Source organism: Endocarpon pusillum (genome assembly GCF_000464535.1).
Source record: "Endocarpon pusillum Z07020 unplaced genomic scaffold scaffold344, whole genome shotgun sequence".
Classification (NCBI taxonomy): Eukaryota; Fungi; Ascomycota; class Eurotiomycetes; order Verrucariales; family Verrucariaceae; genus Endocarpon; species Endocarpon pusillum.
In genome coordinates, this window is record NW_006916325.1 from 183,160 (window position 1) to 194,491 (window position 11,332).

The window sequence follows — 11,332 nt, forward strand, 5'->3', positions numbered from 1 at the left end:
CCAAGTAGAGTAGAAAGCTTTTAAAATTATTGTACAAACTTTAAGTGCATGGTCTATCAAAAATTCAGACAACGTGACTCGATCGTAGAAGGAATCATTTGAGGATTCTGATCCAGAACATCCATTGATTATAAGAGACTGTCTAAAGCTGGGAACACTCTACAGAATCCAGCTAAAGGCTGATAGAAGGGTAATAAGGGTTTCAACAAGACGAGAGGTGAAGAAGGGGCCAAGCTTTGTCAGTTGACAGAGATACACCATGTAAGAACCAAACAATCTTCCCTTGTGGTCCTAACCTTAAGAAACGACCAAACGAACAGCTCTCGCAACATCACGCGAGCGATTCTGCAGGTAATTGCGAAATCCAGCGCAATTTCACAGGACAGATTGAAATAGTAGGCTCTGCTGCTATTTACCTTTGGACCCCGGATCTTGCAAAACCATTTTCAACGAGCAGACCGTACGAAGCCCGCAATTGAGTGACAAGCCCCGATCTTGTAAGACAATAGTAGCAATGCTTGCACATTCTTGAAGAAGACTCATCAGATCCTCCAAAACTACTCACGCGTTGGCTGCCTCACCAGTCATGAAAGGGAGGATGATGGCATCATAGATACCAACCCATCCAGCACCAGCGCCTTTCATAACACCGCTGCAAGAATTTGAGAAATCCCAAGTTTCTATTCCACGAGCCGCGCCACATTGAAAGTCTAATCGAGCGAACAAGTTACACAGTATTCCTTCCTCCTCCGCAATTGGGCGCAATCATTCCATTCTCTCCTCTCCTCTCCTCTCCTCTTCCCCTCCCCCAAAAAGGCGAAACCATGTCAAAACCCCAACCTCAACCCCAAGCCGAACCACCAGACCTCACCCCAGCCTACCGCACCTTCCAACACTACACCGCGCTCGGCTTCCTCTTGGGCGCACCCGTCCTCGTCGCCCTCCCACCCCGCAAACTCGACTTCTACACCTTCGCCCTCGGCTCGAGCTGGGCACTCGAGGAGGAGGAGGAGGAGGAGGAGGAGGAGGAGGAGGAGGAGGAGGAGGAGGAGGAGGAGGAGGAGGAGGAGGAGGAGGAGGAGGAGGAGGAGGAGGAGGAGGAGGAGGAGGAGGAGGAGGAGGAGGAGGAGGAGGAGGAGGAGGAGGAGGAGGAGGAGGAGGAGGAGGAGGAGGAGGAGGAGGAGGAGGAGGAGGAGGAGGAGAGTGGAGATGGGAGGCCGTTATCTGGGATAAAGAAAGGTTTGGAGAAGGTGTGGATGGGGAATGAGAAGCCGGGATGGAAGGAGCGGCGGCTGGCGGAGGAGCAGGAGAAGATTTCTCAGGGGGAGGGGTATGGAGGCATGATTATGGATCAGATTTGGGAGGTTTGGAATTGGGGGAAGGAAAGGGGGGAAGAATTGGAAAGGAAGGATGAGGATGTGGTGAGGGACAGAAGGAGGAGGGAGGAGTTCCCCGTGATTGGGAAGGATGCGGGATGAAGCTCATAAGGGTATGTTAATGGATATCAGTTATCATATTCCGGTGCACATCGCGAATGCATAACGAGAATTGGGTCATATCTTCATCCAAGTGATCACAAGACAGAGTGGAATGATAGCACCAGTGAGCTCCCAAACGTTCTTTTATGCCCAAAAGGACCTTATAAAAACTGCGCCTATGGCGGCGCTACCTGGTATCACCAATACCCCCACAAGCCCAACCACCTTAGTCCTGCTTCAAACGTTTGGCTTCATTCTCATCTGCCTCCAGCTCCCTCTCCACGGTCTCATGTACCCTCTTCTCGTGCTCATCCTCCCCTCTCTCACAGCGAAGGCCCTGGTCCTCGTCCGCACGATGATTCCTCTCTACTTCCTCCCTTTCAATCGCTTCTTCAGCAAAATCGCGAACATTGATGCCCTCCTGGGCAAGCTCTGCTTTCTTTTCCATGCTTTCTGTGGTGACTCTATATTTTAGTGGAAGATGGTGAGTTGCTTGGGAGAACGGCAGGGCGGTCACTGGGTGTAAACGATTCGACCATGTTGGAATTTTTTGGTGGTTTATGTAACAGTGTTGAGGTGCCTCGTGAAGTATTTCCTGTGGACGCTGGTCGACTTCTGTGGGCCAAACTGGATGAGGATGTTGCCCGTTTGGGTGGAAGGCTGTCAGGATGCAAGATATTGAGGAGGAAAATCCAAGTTCTCTTTGCAAGATGTGATAGTCGACACGGTTTGTGGTGGATCTTTCTCTTGGTATGAGATTTCGGTGACAGAATGGCTGGAGAGGAAGTTGTTGACGGAGATAATTTTGTGTGCTTCATCTAAGCTGGCGCAAGTAGTGAAGAGGAAACATCCACCTAGAATCCAAGAAGATCGGTCTCCATACAAAAGTGACTGAAGCGAGTGGAAGCAAACACCGCAAGCATTCAACAAATTTGGCACGGTGTTTGAGTAAACACCTACTGTGTCCAGGTCAACTCACGTTATGGGTGCAGTGGCCCATCCAACCATCTCATGAAGTTGCACCTGCTCTATAGGTCCCCTTAATATTGTAAAGCCCCACCCGGAAATTGATAGCACAGAATACATGCAAAGCAAAGTCTGATATTGATCGGGCTTGTTGGGTGGCCTGGTGTATTGTATGGGATGGGGTTTGCCGGAATAGAAAGATGTGTCACGTACATTTGCCCAAAGAAATGTGGTCGTTACATGGACTGACGGAGACGAAGTTAAGACTCTGCCCTTTTGTTGAAGGAGCATGATGACATCGATCGCAGTAACATGAAATAGCCTTGCACACCTCCGGTGTCCACGAAGGAAGTTTGACCTAGCCCGAAGTGGTTGTATCCTTCTTCTTTTTCCTGGGCTTCACATTCTCAGTTTCCGCAAGGCCTGCACAATCTTCTCCATTTATAGTAGCCTTTTGCTTCTTTTTCTTCTTGTCTTTCTTGGATTCTTTCTCAGCATCGGCCTTGATTGATAGCTCTGCCGTATCAGTTTGCTCACTCTGGTCTAATTTGCGCATTTTCTTCTTAGGCTTCTCGATTGACGTTGATGATGTTCCGTCAGGCGCACCTGCCGGTATTGTAGGAGTCTCGCCTTGCGCGATCTCCGATGAATCTCCACTATACCGCTTTCGCTTCTTTTCCTCCTTGCGCTTCCGTTTCTCCTCTTTTGCCTTCAGACGAGCCTCTACCTCTGCAGAAATATCTTCCTCTTGCACTGCTGGTTCGGGTATGACGGCAGCAGGAGTCTCACTGGTGATCATCTTCGCCTTCTTATGCTTCCGTGGCTCAAAGCTGTTGTTGCTGGCCGCCTCACCCTCCTGCTCCTCCTTGAACGAAACTCGTCGTTTAGCTTTGTCATTGGCTTTATTCTTCTGCTTCTGCATCTCGCCAAGATCTGCCACCACACTCGGTTTCGAATCGATCACGAAGTACTGCGGCTCGCCTGTGGACAGCTCGACTCCTTCCATCGGCTCGCCTCCTTGGCCTTGGCTTCTCATGCTAGGTGCGCTTGTGGAAGAGACGGAACCAGCCAGGGTCTCAGGTTCCTGACTTAGTAGTCGTGGTTTCTTGTTCTGTCCGACCACATACTGTGGTCCGTTGGGATCAAGCTGCAAATCGACGCCTTTGCGCTTAAGCTCCGCAGCACGCTCACCGTACTCCTGGGCAGCTTCACCATAGATATGGTCTGCAGGAGAATACCCTGGATACATGGATGCAGAAGAAGCACCAAGTGGTACTTTGTCAATGTTGTCTTTAGGTGGTACCTGAAGTGATACCTCTATCAGTTGGTGTAGCTACTGGTGAATTGCAACGGCCGATACATGTAGAAAGATTGAGGTCTAGTTTGATCAAATGACGGTGTGAGACTCACAAAGTTGTAGGTGGCTTCTTTGAACATTCTGATCATTTGGTGGGTTCGATCAACACAAGCTTTTGCAGTATCGTAATTGCCTGTTCCCTCCACACAATGCTTCCGTACCATGTCCATCATTTTAAGGTGCCCGGTAAGAACGGATTGATGGTGCTTGAAAAGCTGCAGATGATATCAGCGCTGTATCATGCGAAGCTGCAGGTGGAAGACCACGGACCTCTGGCCAAGGGATATGTCGCGCAGGTCGTGGGCCTCTGCCAGTCCACGGTTTCGAAGGTCTATGCTGCCCACCCACTTTGGTATTAGAGCCGGAAACCTTTTCCATCCTGCTCAACTGGTCACGCAATCAATCTGGCGAAGATGATGAGAAAGTGGAAAGGGTTCAATTGGTGTTGTGTGGGAAGCAAACTCGGCGAAACTTTTTCTCAGAGGTCATTTAAGCTTTATGATTTAGTGTCTGATCAGAGGCCAAGACTATAATAGACTAGGCTGTCTTTGGCCAAAGTGCCCAGCTACTAGCGTATATCAAGGCTGACATCATCAAGAGTAGGAAATATGGGACCACACCCTATGCAATCGTTGTTGCCAATATACGGCTTCATCTACCTGCTGAAGACGGTGTAATCACTGCAGAAGTGAAGCAGGTTCGATAAGAAGGCAGACGCGGGTTATCATTGCGTTCTCGACTTCAGCAATCTCCATATCCTCGAGAAATCTGGCACTCAACCTAAGCTGACCCAGGAGGATGTTCTGTGATTGCGCTGCCGGTATACTCCAGGGTTAATGGGGGGCCAACAGCCTCGTGCCTGATTGCTCGGTTGTGCTTGGTTCTCATTGACGTGTCCGAAGTAATGAGGACGTTACAACACACATTGTCGATTAATGACCCAAGGTCGCGTTTGGAGGAAGAACTTCGGATGTTGTTCTCCCCTACAAGGCTCATCGACAGATAAACTCGCTTGGCATGGGCCAGAAGAACTATGCAAAGGCTACAAGGGGATGTTACCAATGTTCATCCTTTCTCGGATGCAGGACTGGGTGAGGGATTCCTAGGTGACCTCCGTGAAGTCGCGTCAAACTCTTCAATCTCATGCCCTAGCCGTCAGATATCTCGACTACAACCTTAGTCCTGCGACTTGAAAGAGGTATTTCCTGCTAGTAGGTGAATGGCAAAGCATGCCGTCGCTTGTGTGCTGCAGATCGTTATACAGAAACATTATTGTGAAAGTGTCCATACATGACGCCAACCATTGAGATTGCAGGTTGCCGTAAAGACATCCTGTCATCCGCAAGTTGGCAGCTTCGATATTGGACGCCATTGTCAAGGCTTTCCCTAAGATAGGGCAGACAATATCGGCTTTTCCAGGTGAAGAACAGGTATAGGGGCATAATGAGTTTGCCCAGATCGATTTCTCGTCGATGGCACAGTGACTTGGAGAATTGTTTATTTGCGTGGCTCCTTAGGATGCAACGGGATGGACTTAGCATGAACATGTCAGTGGCCCTCCCATTATGGATGGCGAAGAAGGTATCGTTTCCCCGGCATCCTCTTGTTGTCTTCTGTTGGGCAAGTCCATTGCTCTCTGTGCAATTTATGGTTGACATCGAAGAGTTGTGGGAAGAAGGCATGATACTGGGCACTTTCCTTTTGTTAGAACACCGCGCTTGCTTACTTGCTTACTTGCTTGTTTACATCCCAATCCGATCATTGAAAAAGCTGTTCGCCTTTGTCAATCTTCTTCTCCCTTCCTCTACCCACTCGTCACTTAGCATCCTCGTCAAACAGTTTTGCTCTTCTTCGCTGGTTAGCTGCCTCCCTCTTATCATCCGTCCAGCTCTACATCTTGCTCATTGTAAATCACTTTGCTTTGCTATCCGTCCGGATATCCATTGTACATTCGAAAGCCTGCCGATCGACAACAACTGCGGTCATAGCGGATCAGCTCTGTTTCTCTTCAAAGGTGAGCTCTGAACTGGTGACCAGTGTTGGATAACCTGTGTTGGTGGCTGTGTCCGATCTTCCATTTCCTCTACCGATCTTCTACCAACTCCTCATCACCTCAAGCTGCTTGTCGTTCCTACTACCTCGAAGCCCTGTCACTGTGTCACTCCCAGCCCCATCATTCTTCATTATAATGTTGCTGCAGACTTCACTCTCTGGCGGTTATGATGCTAACGAATATGGACAGCGCCGCAGAAGACTGTCGAACCTCAAGATGACCAACGTCGATCCTCTTCCCACCGAGAAACCTTCCTCTGTTCAGCCTGGCAGCATGTATCCCGGACATGCGCCTTATCAACGGTTCCACTATCCTGCTCCGGGCTACAATAACATCGGCAGCCAAGGCAAATACGCAACACACTATGGAGGCACTCAGCTGGCTGATGCTCTCACAGGCCTCAGTGTCTCTGGGCAAAGTCATATGGCTCCGGCTCCGGCTCCGGCTCCAGGTGTCAGGCCAGGTCAGAGCAACATGGACATCAACAGCCTCGCTCGTGCTCACGCATACGGCAATAACCCTCTCATGGTCCTTCCAAGTGGTCAAACTATTCCTCTTCAGTCGATCTATGGCCATGGTGCCACCTCTGCGGCCGATCAACCTTCCCAGCTGCAGTATGTCCCGACTGGCATGTTCCCCAACTTCGTCTCCAATACGAACATGATCGCCCCCTCTATGCCTGCCTATGGCTGGCCATACGGTCTGCAGAACGATGTTCCCAGTCTAGACGCTAACCGTCGCGGCTCTTGGTCTTCACATGACGAGAATGCGCCCGCCACACCTGGAATGACTGTAAACGCTGCCCAAGAATACTATGCCAATACTGCAAGCCTAGACCGTGGATCTACTGTCAGCTTTCCATATGCAACTCCATCTCCACCCTCCATCGTTCAGCCATATGTCGCCGGGCCTATGCAACCAATGAAATGTGCTGACAACAAGAATTACGAATCGGTCAACCTCGACATCTTGACGCAGCAGCCACCTGCCATTCCTCGAGCAGTTCCCGCGCTTTGGACCAATCAGGAAGACCTGAGCCTTGCCAAATGTCTTCAAAATCCCGAAGGCATCACCAACATCTACATCCGTGGGTTTTTGCCAGATGTTACGGACCAAGATGTCCATGACTACGCTGCTCGGTTTGGAGATATCGAATCGTGCAAGGCCATTGTTGACATGGACACTGGAAAGTGCAAGGGGTATTTGACCCCAATCGTGTTCCTGGCAGCATTGACCTTTGCCAGGTTCGGTTTCGTCAAGTACTACTCCCCAGCAAGTGCGGAGAACTGCATCCGCGGGTTCTTCCATTTGGGCTACCAGGCCAGTTATGCACAGGTATGCTGCTCAGCATGGTACGACCACAACCGTTCTGACCTATTTACAGAAGTCCCGCAACTCTCGCTTGAAGGATCTTGAAGATCGATCGTCTGCCAATATCTACTGCACTGGCGTTCCAATCAAATGGAATGAGGCTGTATGTTCGATCGCGTCGAACTCAATTGCAACTTGTTGACAAGTACTTAGGACCTGGCGCACCACTTCAAACCTTATCATGCTATCTCGACAAAGATCTGCCGCGAGCCCGACACCGGCATATGCAAGGAGGTTGGCTTTGCTCGGTAAGTCAGCGGCCCTAGTGATGCTCGTCACGACTGACCCTGTCAGTTTCGAGAACCGCGATGTTGCCGAACAGGTGATCAAAGACTTTCACAACGTCACCAACGAGGTTGATGGCGTCAAGCTCTGTCTACGCTTTGCCGACACTAAAGCACAGAAGCAGTTGAAGCAGACCAGTCAGGAGAAGCGCAACTGGAGAGCTCACGAATACAAATACTCTGTCGAGCATACTCCGTCGCCTGATATGCCACGGTTCTCACAGGTCAACGGCATTAGCCCAGCATCTCACCTCACTTACCAATCTCCGGCTGGAGGAAGCACAACATTTACTCCTGCAACGTCCGTCTCCCCACCGTAAGTCCACCTGCCTTGCAAGATGTGGTGGACTCTGCTGACGTCTTCTTTCCATAGTGAATTGGCGGGGTCCAACAAGGTCATGGGCAACGTCAAGTCAACTGCTTGGCCGATCCAAGGCGGACTTGCATCCATTAATAGCACGCCGATCTACCACCCTCCACATCGCATTAATACGGCACGTAATGCATTTACCGATCATCTGCCCATCAAGACGAACATGCAGGTCGTGCAACCAGTCGAACCCACCAACAAGTCGAAAACTCCCAGCCCACAGAAGCCCACCGGCAATGTCGAGAACATCTCTCCGGCTCGTACGCAGAATGAGAATCCTGTGGTCATGGCCTAGTCCAGCGACCTGGAGTACATCAAGAGACATTGTATCCATGACTGTCCTCGGCGTTGTCGTCCTCAGCTTCGGACCCCTTGATCTGAGCCAAGGGGCCACTATAGATCATCATGTTCTTACTTCTTGTACCTTTTTTGTCCTTTACTGGCTCGGACATGTATTCCGACGGAATATCCTTGGTGTCTTGATTCCTGACCACATGATTTCCGATGGTCTCGGGAGCACTCTATGACAGATCAACAACAGACCATACTTTGGTATCACAGGACATCTGTACCATCACAGCAATTCGTTGAGATATGGTGGGAAACCTCATGTATGGCCTGGTGTCGGCTATCTGGGTGTGGTTGACAGCACTAGATCGTGTTTACTGCATAGTGAAGGGGGGCGCAGAGCTTTCAGCCAATCGTTAATACTTCAGTCGGAGGTTCGCGATTTTCACTCCTTATTCTTGCTCTATTCAGTGTGCACATCCCCTCGTATGCTCTCCCGTCTATGTGCTAATCTGCAATATTCCTCAGATGCATGAATTCTATGTGTGACAATTGATCAAATATGTAAAACCAGCTCGCGGATCGCCATCCCATCGTCATCCAAAGTAGGAGACCGCCACAAACCCCCTTTCATCCTCGCCCCAGCCTCTCGTCCCCATCCTCCGTCAACTGATAAGCCGGCCTATATCTCTCCCTCCCATCCTCATCCACATACCTCAACCTGGGATTCCTCACCGTATCCCCCACCCCGCCCAGCGACGTATACCCCTCATCATACATCTCACAATACTCCAACGGCTTTCCGTCCGCTTCTTTGAGTTCCTCTGCGCGCAAGAACAACCAGATCTCGCTCAATCGCCAGTCGATGACGGGGGGGATGCGCATAAAGTCCGGCCAGCCGTGGTCGGTGCGGTCGAAGTGTGTCAGGTTCGAGCCGTGAGGGTCGGTGCGGCGGGTGCCGACGAAGATTGCGAGGATCTTGTTTGGGAGCGGCCGGGTTGAGCTGGCATCATTGGAAGAACTGGCGGAGAGGTAGGTGGCGAATGCGTCGCGGATGGTTACGCGTTTTGTTGCGTCTACGGGGGGAGGAGGGGTTGAGGGGAGGGGAGGGTCGGAATGGGACAAGGGCGAAGGTTTGAGCGATTGGTGCACGTGCGTGTGTGAGTGCTGGCCTGGGCGCGGGTTGGTGCGGATGGTGCAGAGGTCGAGGTGGTAGCGCTGAGAGGAGGTGGTTACGAAATTGTCCATGGCGGGGAAGGGGTCGGGGGATTGGGCGTAGATTGCTGGGATCGAGGTGGGGAATGGAATTGATGGGGGCGGAGTGGAGGTGGTTGTCATGTTGTTGTTGTTGTTGTTGCTGCTGGCGGTAAGCTTTGCAGAAGGTCTGAAGTGACTATATAGCGAGTAGAGGTAGAGGATGAGAAGGACGAGGCAGTCCTTGCCGCCGTTGTAGGAGAGGGAGAGACTTGAGAATCTGGGGGCAGCTTGTCAGTTCACATGTCAGGAATAACGGCTGCAAGGTCCGGAGAGGAAGTTTTCACGCACTCGTAGTCGGTCAACGCCTTTTCGATCACGCCGATTGATATACGAACCTGTTCTTGAACCCTTCGTGTCGAGTCCGAGTCGGGGGTCTTGTTCAAGAACGCGCTGACTCGTCCGTGGAGGTCGGCGCATACTGCCTCGAGGCTGGGGACGGATGCTGGAGCGGTGGTGGAAGAGGGCGATGCATCTTCTTCTCCATCGATCTGCGGCCGAGAGCCCGGGCCGTTGATCATGGGGGCATTGGGCGGCAGAGATGCATCATCGGACATTGCGACACGGAGATGTGACGGTGGTGTAGTTGGGGGTGCGAATACGACTGCGGGCTGAAGGCATACATATGTAAAATTGGGGCGGAGACAATTCCGCTGCGAATGATGGCTGCTGAGGTTGGGAGCACATTACACGGCACATGTAAGATTGAGTAGTTATTATGACTTGGTAGGGATCCTATCAGCTAGCCAGCAGAGCTCTCAGGATCTGCGGAGTCATGGAGTCTTGAATGAAGCAATTGATGCCCCCAGTACGCCGTTGTCGGCCTCCTCTTTTATGCTCACGATATCGCACAGTATGCGTCCACTATCCCTATCCCTATCCCAGTACCTTCAGTTTCTTCTTTTTACCCTCCTTTCCTTCTTTCTTCGCTCCCTTTTGCCAATCCCGCCAGCTACCAATGCGTTCTTCTCTGGTATCCTCCCATGACTTCTCATGGTCCCGTTTTCTCTTCCTCTGCTCGATCTCCTCATCTTCCTTACGCTTCTCACGACCTTCCTCCTGCATCTTGGCCTTCATCTGCTTCCTCCGGCGAGCCTCAGCGTCTACCAAAACCTCGACCGTCTTCTGTCTCCATTCCTTCTTGAAGCTCTCTGTCTTCAACTCCGGACTGTCGAGATTGTACTTGTGCTTCCTGATCAGGATGCCGCGGGCATCGGCAATACATTCATCCAGCTGTGCTCGAGCTTTCTCGTCCAGAAGTGTGGACTGAGCTTTATTGAGCCGGTCAAACGCGTCTGGAGCAGAAGGGTTCGTGGTCTTGTCCGGATGGATCAGAAGCGACTTTTTTCTATATGCGACTTTGATGTCCGAGTCAGGCACGCCAGGTTGGAGGTCTAGAACGGCATAGCTGTAGTGCGGTTAGAAAGCTGAATATCAGGAAAGTAGAGCAGCAGACTTACGCATCGAGCCGGAAAGCCTTGATGATGCGATTGATTTCTGCATCCTTCGACCGAGGTCAGCACCACCGTGTATCCAACCGGGGGAAGACGTCGAGCTAGGGGCATACCTTGTCGTACTCTTTCGCCTCCTTTTCGAGCGCATTGAGCGCATCGAGCTCGTCATTAGCCATTTTTGAGGTCCGATGTTGAGCTTACCGTTGGTCTGCGATCCTTCTAGAGGTTGCGAGGGTTCAGATCTTGCACTATACGAAGAGAGATTGTGGGAGATAGCTTCATCAGTGGGTGAGAAGTGGCCGAATTGTGAGATATCACTCTGCCCGGGGCTGTTCTGTTCCTACCCGGGGGGTTCTTCCAGGGTGTAGAGGCCAAGCCTTTCACCACCAGTAGGGCCAGGGCCGAGCCGACAAAAGTCCGGCCACGTGATGTAAATCTTGGCATTAAGATTGAGTCG

The 11,332-nt window shown here is 51.3% G+C and overlaps 6 protein-coding genes across 6 annotated transcripts; 2 read left to right on the top strand and 4 right to left on the bottom strand.

Annotated features, from left to right (window-relative positions):
* Nucleotides 1-824: 824 nt before the first annotated feature.
* EPUS_00509 (uncharacterized protein) lies at nucleotides 825-1,478 on the top strand (the record flags this gene model as incomplete). Its single annotated transcript, XM_007804538.1, has 1 exon — nucleotides 825-1,478. The coding sequence occupies one exon, from the start codon at nucleotides 825-827 to the stop codon at nucleotides 1,476-1,478; it is 654 nt and encodes a 217-aa protein (XP_007802729.1).
* A 226-nt stretch (nucleotides 1,479-1,704) lies between these two features.
* Nucleotides 1,705-2,017, bottom strand: EPUS_00510 (uncharacterized protein; the record flags this gene model as incomplete). The annotated part of the gene is made up of 2 exons (XM_007804539.1): nucleotides 1,705-1,942; nucleotides 2,007-2,017. 2 exons carry the CDS (start codon nucleotides 2,015-2,017, stop codon nucleotides 1,705-1,707), a joined length of 249 nt encoding a protein of 82 aa, XP_007802730.1.
* Nucleotides 2,018-2,802: 785 nt separating this feature from the next.
* On the bottom strand, nucleotides 2,803-3,971 carry EPUS_00511 (uncharacterized protein; the record flags this gene model as incomplete). Its single annotated transcript, XM_007804540.1, has 2 exons — nucleotides 2,803-3,747; nucleotides 3,855-3,971. The coding sequence occupies 2 exons, from the start codon at nucleotides 3,969-3,971 to the stop codon at nucleotides 2,803-2,805; spliced, it is 1,062 nt and encodes a 353-aa protein (XP_007802731.1).
* Nucleotides 3,972-6,070: 2,099 nt separating this feature from the next.
* Nucleotides 6,071-8,174, top strand: EPUS_00512 (uncharacterized protein; the record flags this gene model as incomplete). The annotated part of the gene is made up of 5 exons (XM_007804541.1): nucleotides 6,071-7,189; nucleotides 7,239-7,328; nucleotides 7,379-7,473; nucleotides 7,520-7,825; nucleotides 7,883-8,174. The coding sequence occupies 5 exons, from the start codon at nucleotides 6,071-6,073 to the stop codon at nucleotides 8,172-8,174; spliced, it is 1,902 nt and encodes a 633-aa protein (XP_007802732.1).
* A 623-nt stretch (nucleotides 8,175-8,797) lies between these two features.
* Nucleotides 8,798-9,978, bottom strand: EPUS_00513 (uncharacterized protein; the record flags this gene model as incomplete). The annotated part of the gene is made up of 2 exons (XM_007804542.1): nucleotides 8,798-9,641; nucleotides 9,713-9,978. 2 exons carry the CDS (start codon nucleotides 9,976-9,978, stop codon nucleotides 8,798-8,800), a joined length of 1,110 nt encoding a protein of 369 aa, XP_007802733.1.
* A 319-nt stretch (nucleotides 9,979-10,297) lies between these two features.
* Nucleotides 10,298-11,051, bottom strand: EPUS_00514 (uncharacterized protein; the record flags this gene model as incomplete). The annotated part of the gene is made up of 3 exons (XM_007804543.1): nucleotides 10,298-10,829; nucleotides 10,882-10,925; nucleotides 10,989-11,051. The coding sequence occupies 3 exons, from the start codon at nucleotides 11,049-11,051 to the stop codon at nucleotides 10,298-10,300; spliced, it is 639 nt and encodes a 212-aa protein (XP_007802734.1).
* Between the last annotated feature and the right edge of the window lie 281 nt (nucleotides 11,052-11,332).